Source organism: Babylonia areolata, chromosome 14, assembly GCF_041734735.1.
Source record: "Babylonia areolata isolate BAREFJ2019XMU chromosome 14, ASM4173473v1, whole genome shotgun sequence".
Lineage (NCBI taxonomy): Eukaryota > Metazoa > Mollusca > Gastropoda > Neogastropoda > Buccinidae > Babylonia > Babylonia areolata.
The window spans coordinates 30,123,101-30,130,600 of NC_134889.1; the positions used below are offsets into that span (position 1 = coordinate 30,123,101).

The following is a 7,500-nucleotide window of genomic DNA, read 5'->3' on the forward strand; positions in this document are numbered from 1 at the left end:
TCTGTTTATCCACCCGCGTCTTTTTTCTCACTTCTCATTCATTCATCCATCCATCCATCAGCATGTCTGTTTATCCACCCGCGTCTTTTTTCTCACTTCTCATTCATTCATTCATCCATCCATCAAGCATGTCTGTTTTTCTAGCTGTGTCTTTCTACTTACTTCTTATTCATCCATCCATCCATCCACCAGTATGTCTGTTTATCCATCTGTGTCTTTCTTCTCAATTCTTATCCATCCACCCACCCACCCACTCACCCACCCACCCATCCATCCATCCACCCACCCACCCACTCACCCACCCACCCATCCATCCATCCACCTACCCACCCACCCACCCATCCATCCATCCACCCACCCACACACCCATCGATCAATCCATCCATTATTGTCTGTTTATCCAGCTGTGTCTTCTTTCTCACGTCTTCTTTCTAAAGTTCATAATTTAATTCCAATTTATCTACCCCCCCCTTTCAGTTTGTCGCCTTTTGACTCTCACTCTTCCTCCATCCATAGCCTATCATGTTCCCTTTAATCACGTCTGTCTGTCTGTGTGCCTGTCTGTCTGTGTGCCTGTCTGTGTGTCTGTCTGTGTGTCTAACTGTGTCTGTCTGTGTGTCTGTCTGTGTGCCTGTCGGTGTGTCTGTCGGTGTGCGTGTCTGTGTGTGTGTCTGTCGGTGTGTCTGTCTGTGTGCCTGTCAGTGTGTCTGTCTGTGTGCCTGTCTGTGTGTCTGTCTGTGTGCCTGTCTGTGTGTCTGTCTGTGTGCCTGTCTGTGTGTCTGTCTGTGTGTCTGTCTGTGTGCCTGTCTGTGTGTCTGTCTGTGTGCCTGTCTGTGTGTCTGTCTGTGTGCCTGTCTGTGTGTCTGTCTGTGTGCCTGTCAGTGTGTCTGTCTGTGTGCCTGTCAGTGTGTCTGTCTGTGTGCCTGTCTGTGTGTCTGTCTGTGTGCCTGTCTGTGTGTCTGTCTGTGTGCCTGTCTGTGTGTCTGTCTGTCTGTGTGTCTGTCTGTGTGTCTGTCTGTGTGCCTGTCTGTGTGTCTGTCTGTCTGTGTGCCTGTCTGTGTGTCTGTCTGTGTGTCTGTCTGTCTGTGTGTCTGTCTGTGTGTCTGTCGGTGTGTCTGTCTGTGTGTCTGTCTGTGTGCCTGTCGGTGTGTCTGTCGGCGTGTCTGTGTGTCTGTCGGCGTGTCTGTGTGTCTGTCGGTGTGTCTGTGTGCCTGTCTGTGTGTCTGTCTGTCTGTGTGCCTGTCTGTGTGTCTGTCTGTGTGTCTGTCTGTCTGTGTGTCTGTCTGTGTGTCTGTCGGTGTGTCTGTCTGTGTGTCTGTCTGTGTGTCTGTCGGTGTGTCTGTCGGCGTGTCTGTGTGTCTGTCGGCGTGTCTGTGTGTCTGTCGGTGTGTCTGTCGGTGTGTCTGTCTGTGTGTCTGTCTGTGTGTCTGTCTGTGTGTCTGTCTGTGTGTCTGTCTGTGTGCCTGTCTGTGTGTCTGTCTGTGTGCCTGTCTGTGTGTCTGTCTGTCTGTGTGTCTGTCGGTGTGTCTGTCTGTGTGTCTGTCGGTGTGTCTGTCTGTGTGTCTGTCTGTGTGCCTGTCTGTGTGTCTGTCTGTGTGTCTGTCTGTCTGTGTGTCTGTCTGTGTGTCTGTCGGTGTGTCTGTCTGTGTGTCTGTCTGTGTGTCTGTCGGTGTGTCTGTCGGTGTGTCTGTGTGTCTGTCGGTGTGTCTGTCTGTGTGTCTGTCGGTGTGCCTGTCTGTGTGTCTGTCGGTGTGCCTGTCTGTGTGTCTGTCGGTGTGTCTGTCTGTGTGTCTGTCTGTGTGTCTGTCTGTCTGTGTGTCTGTCAGTGTGTCTGTCTGTGTGTCTGTCGGTGTGTCTGTCTGTCTGTGTGTCTGTCTGTCTGTGTGTCTGTCTGTGTGTCTGTCTGTGTGTCTGTCGGTGTGTCTGTCTGTGTGTCTGTCTGTGTGTCTGTCTGTGTGTCTGTCGGTGTGTCTGTCTGTGTGTCTGTCTGTGTGTCTGTCTGTGTGCCTGTCGGTGTGTCTGTCTGTGTGTCTGTCGGTGTGTCTGTCTGTGTGTCTGTCTGTGTGTCTGTCTGTGTGTCTGTCTGTGTGTCTGTCGGTGTGTCTGTCTGTGTGCCTGTCTGTGTGCCTGTCTGTGTGTCTGTCTGTGTGCCTGTCTGTGTGTCTGTCTGTGTGTCTGTCTGTGTGCCTGTCGGTCTGTCTGTCGGTGTGCCTGTCTGTCTGTCTGGTGGTGTGCCTGTCTGTATGTCTGGTGGTGTGCCTGTCTGTCTGTCTGGTGGTGTGCCTGTCGGTCTGTCTGTCTGTGTGCCTGTCTGTATGTCTGTCGGTGTGTCTGTGTGCCTGTCGGTGTGTCTGTCTGTATGTCTGTCGGTGTGTCTGTGTGCCTGTCGGTGTGTCTGTCTGTATGCCTGTCGGTGTGTCTGTCTGGGTTTCTGTCGGTGTCTCTGTCTGTGTGCTGTCTGTGTTTCTGTCGGTGTGCCTGTCTGTGTGTCTGTCTGTGTGTCTGTCTGTGTGCCTGTCTGTGTGTATGTCGGTGTATCTGTCGGTGTGTCTGTCTGTGTGTCTGTCGGTCTCTCTGTCTGTGTGCCTGTCTGTCGGTGTATCTGTCGGTGTCTCTGTCTGTGTGCTGTCTGTGTTTCTGTCGGTGTGTCTGTCTGGGTTTCTGTCGGTGTGTCTGTCTGTGTGTCTGTCTGTGTGCTGTCTGTGTGTCTGTCGGTGTGTCTGTCGGTGTGTCTGTCTGTGTGTCTGTCGGTGTCTCTGTCCCTTCTTTTTACGTTAAAATCTTCAGCAGTGTAGAATTACCGACTGACCTATTTTTTGTTCTTTTCTGTCTCGCTGATTATTGATGTCAAGCAGGATTTTTTTTTTTTTTTTTTTTTTACCTTACAGAAATAATTCTTATGACCCTCTCTCTCTGTCTGTCTGTCTGTCTTTCTCTCTCTCTCCCTCTGTCTCTCTCCCTCTGTCTGTCTGTCTTTTTCTCTCCCCCCCCCCCCTCTGTCTCCACCCCCTTTCTCTCTTTTTCTTCTTCTTCCAACAGCCTTCAATTTCTCCACTCGTCAAAGACCTCATAGAGATATGAATCTCTGTCTCTCTCTCTCTTTGCCAACAGCCTTCAATTTCTCCACTCGTCTTAGACCTCACAGAGATATGAATCTCTGTCTCTCTCTCTCTCTGTCTATCTGTCTCTCTTCGCCAACAGCCCTCTATTTCTCCGCTCGTTTTCCACCTCATAGAGACATGAATCTCTGTCTCTCTCTCTCTCTCTCTTTGCCAACAGCCTTGAATTTCTCCAATCGTCTTCATCTTCTCCCCACCCACCCCCCACCCCCTTCGCTGTATTTTTCTTCTCCTCATCTCTTTCTACCCCCCCTCCCCCCCCCCCCCCTCCCCCACCACCTGCTCTCTCTTTCTCTTCCGCGAACCGAGCAACCTCAAAAATGAACTGCGAACAGACGCAAACGTTTCATTTTCGTTTCGTTGAAAAGGTCAGACGGGCTATTGTGATGCTCGTACACACATATATACCGATTCGACTTTCAACACCCCCCCCCCCCCCAACACACACACACACACTCTACCCTCCCTCTCAGCCCCCCGCCTCCCCCCTACCTCCAGACATCTCTTCTGACCTGCTTCCTCAACTCCACTCGTCTTTTTCTCTTCTTCTTCTTCTTCTCCTCTTTTTCCTCCTCCCCCTCTTCTTCTCCCCCACCTTCTTCTCCTTCTTTTTCTTCTCCTCCTCCTCCTCCACCGTCTTTTTCTTCCTCCTCCTTCAACTTCTTCCTCCTCCTCTTCTACTTCTTCCTCCTCCTTCAACTTCTTCTTCTTCCTCTTCTACTTCTTCCTCCTCCTTCAACTTCTTCTTCTTCCTCCTCCTCTTCTTCTTCTTCTCCTCCTCCTACGAGGTTTACGGTTATTTTCGCACCTTTGTCAGTTCGCCCCCTTACCGCAAGTCGTTTCGTCCTCTTACCACAAGTCGTTTCGTCCTCTTACCACAGGTCGTTTCGTCCCCTTACTGCAGGTCGTTTCGTCCCCTTACCGCAAGTCGTTTCGTCCTCTTACCACAGGTCGTTTCGTCCCCTTACCACAGGTCGTTTCGTCCTCTTACCACAGGTCGTTTCGTCCCCTTACTGCAGGTCGTTTCGTCCCCTTACTGCAGGTCGTTTCGTCCCCTTACCACAGGTCGTTTCGTCCCCTTACTGCAGGTCGTTTCGTCTCCTTCCACAGGTCGTTTCGTCCCCTTACCGCAGGTCGTTTCGTCCCCTTCCACAGGTCGTTTCGTCCCCTTACCGCAGGTCGTTTCGTCCCCTTACCACAGGTCGTTTCGTCCCCTTCCACAGGTCGTTTCGTCCCCTTACCGCAGGTCGTTTCGTCCCCTTACCACAGGTCGTTTCGTCCCTTACCGCAAGTCATTTCGTCCCCTTACCACAAGTCATTTCGCCCCCTTACCACCTTTAGCTTCCGTCGTCAGAATTGTGGTATTCTTTGTCAACATTCACTTCTTCAGTATAAGAGCCTTCTGCTTGCAATATTTTGATGATGGTAATTGGGGTGAAACGCTGTTAACGTCGTCTCTTTCGCCGTTCGTATGGAGAGAGTTAATAGATTAATGTCTTTCCGCAACAAATCCATACAAACGCATGTAGACATTACAAAAGTGAAACGTCAGCCTGGTGGTAACGCGTCTGCCTGGGAAGCGAGAGAATCTGAGCGCACTGGTTCGAATCACACCAGACAGTCGCCATGTATTTTCTCCCCCTCCACTAGACCTTGAGTGGTGGTCTGGACGTTAGTCATTCGGATGAGACGACAAAAACCGAGGCCCCGTATTGAGCATGCGTTTAGCGCGCGTAAAAGAACCCACGGCAACAAAAGGGTTGGGCAGTATCCACATTTGCCCCCCCCCCCCCCCCCCCATTAAGACGGAATGAGAAGTGTTCAATATTAGGGCTGGACGTTCACTCCGCCAGTCACACAGAGGAGTTTCAGTTTCAGTTTCAGTTTCAGTAGCTCAAGGAGGCGTCACTGCGTTCGGACAAATCCATATACGCTACACCACATCTGCCAAGCAGATGCCTGACCAGCAGCGCAACCCAACGCGCTTAGTCAGGCCTTGAGAAAAAAAAAAGAAAAAAAAGAAAAAAGAAAAAAAAAGGTGAATGAATAATAGATAAGCTTACATAAATAAATAAATAATAATTATGATATAAAAAGGTAGTAATAATAATAATAATAATAATAATAATAATAATAAAATAGTAATAATAATACTAAATAAATAGATAAATAAATAAGACAACAATGATGATAAATAAGCAAATAAATATAAACCCTGAAGACACAGAGGAGTGCAGGGTAAGAAATGTGGATGTAGCCAAGGGTTGTCCCTGGTAAAAATATGTCGAAAAATCCACTTCGATAGGAAAAGGAATAAAAAGAAATGCAGGCAGTAAAAAAAATACAACAAAAAAAAAGAAAAAAAAAGAAAAAAAGGAAAAAAAAAAGGGTGGCGCTCTCAATGTAGCGACGCGCTCTCCCTGGGAAGAGCGGCCCGATTTTCACACAGAGAAATTTGTTCAGACGAAAAGAGTAATACAATACAATACAATAAAGAAGTAATACAATACAATACAGGAGTAATAAAATACAACAGATAAAGGGGTAATACAATACAATAAAGGGGTAATACAATACAATACAATGAATACAATACAATAAAGGGGTAATACAATACAATAAAGGGGTAATACAATACAACAAATAAAGGAGTAATACAATACAATAAAGGGGTAATACAATACAACAAATAAAGGAGTAATACAATACAATAAAGGGGTAATACAATACAATAAAGGAGTAATACAATACAATACAATAAAGGGGTAATACAATACAATAAAGGAGTAATACAATACAATAAATAAAGGAGTAATACAATACAATACAATAAAGGGGTAATACAATACAATAAAGGAGTAATACAATACAATAAAGGAGTAATGTAATACAATAAAGGAGTAATACAATACAATGAATACAATACAATAAAGAAGTAATACATTACAATACAATACAGGAGTAATATAATACAATAAAGGAGTAATACAATACAACAGATAAAGGGGTAATACAATACAATAAAGGGGTAATACAATAAATAAAGGAGTAATACAATACAATACAGGAGTAATATAATACAATAAAGGAGTAATGCAATACAATGAATACAATACAATAAAGAAGTAATACAATACAGGAGTAATAAAATACAATAGATAAAGGGGTAATACAATACAATAAAGGAGTAATACAATGCAATACAATACAATACAATACAATCCTTTCTACTCCTTTTCCCCCCTCTCACTGTTCCACACTTATCATTATTATTATTATTGACCTTGGCAGCTTCCACGCTGTAGAGTTGCAGGGTGTCTCCGTTCTTCTCGTTGATGAGGTCGAACTGGTTCTTGTAGCCCACGCAGATCTGGTTGTCTCCCCTCACCCCTTCTATCAGGGTGATCAGCTGGGGGATGTCTCCACACTGAAGTTCCTACCCCCCGGAAAAAACAACAACAAAAAAAACATATACATCCACTTCAACATACCCCTCCCACATTACATGTTTGTACTTCAGAGTCAATGCATCAAATAATATGTGTCCCCTCACCCCCTCTATCAGGGTGATCAGCTGGGGGATGTCTCCACACTGAAGTTCCTACCCCCAGGGAAAAAATAAATACATCCACTTCAACATACCCCTCCCACATTACATGTTTGTACTTCAGAGTCAATGCATCAAATAATATGTGTCCCCTCACCCCCTCTATCAGGGTGATCAGCTGGGGGATGTCTCCACACTGAAATTTCTGCCCCCGGGAAAAAAAAAATCCACGTCAACAACCCGCTCCCACATTACCTGTTTGTACTTTAAGAGTCAATGCACAAGATAATATGTGTGTCCCCTCACCCCCTCTATCAGGGTGATCAACTGGGGTATGTCTCCACACTGAAATTCCTGCCCCCGGAAAGAAAATAAATATATCCACGTCAACAACCCGCTCCCACATTGCCTGTTTGTACTGTAGAGTCAATGCATAAAATAATGTGTGTCTCCTCACCCCCTCTATCAGGGTGATCAACTGGGGTATGTCTCCACACTGAAATTCCTGCCCCCGGAAAGAAAATAAATATATCCACGTCAACAACCCGCTCCCACATTGCCTGTTTGTACTTCAGAGTCAATGCATAAGATAATATGTGTGTCCCCTCATCCCCTCTATCAGGGTGATCAGCTGGGGGATGTCTCCACACTGAAGTTCCTACCCCCAGGGAAAAAATAAATAATGATAACAATGAATACTTGTTGAGCGTTTTCCTCTCTTAAAGGGAGCTCAAAGCGCTTTGCAAGAAACATCAAACACACATACATACGCACCAACTCACAAGAAAAAAAAGAAGGGGGAAAAAAAAGAAGATTTAACGCAGAAAAGCGTAA

At 46.2% G+C, this 7,500-nt stretch overlaps 1 protein-coding gene across 1 annotated transcript in view; it reads right to left on the minus strand.

Annotated features, from left to right (window-relative positions):
- LOC143289676 (GTPase-activating Rap/Ran-GAP domain-like protein 3) overlaps positions 1–7,500 on the minus strand; it is a 312,925-nt gene that overhangs the window by 13,503 nt on the left and 291,922 nt on the right. Inside the window, exon 23 of the mRNA XM_076598724.1 lies at positions 6,403–6,555. Coding sequence (XP_076454839.1) covers positions 6,403–6,555 — 153 coding nt within the window. The remainder of the gene's footprint in view (positions 1–6,402; positions 6,556–7,500) is intronic.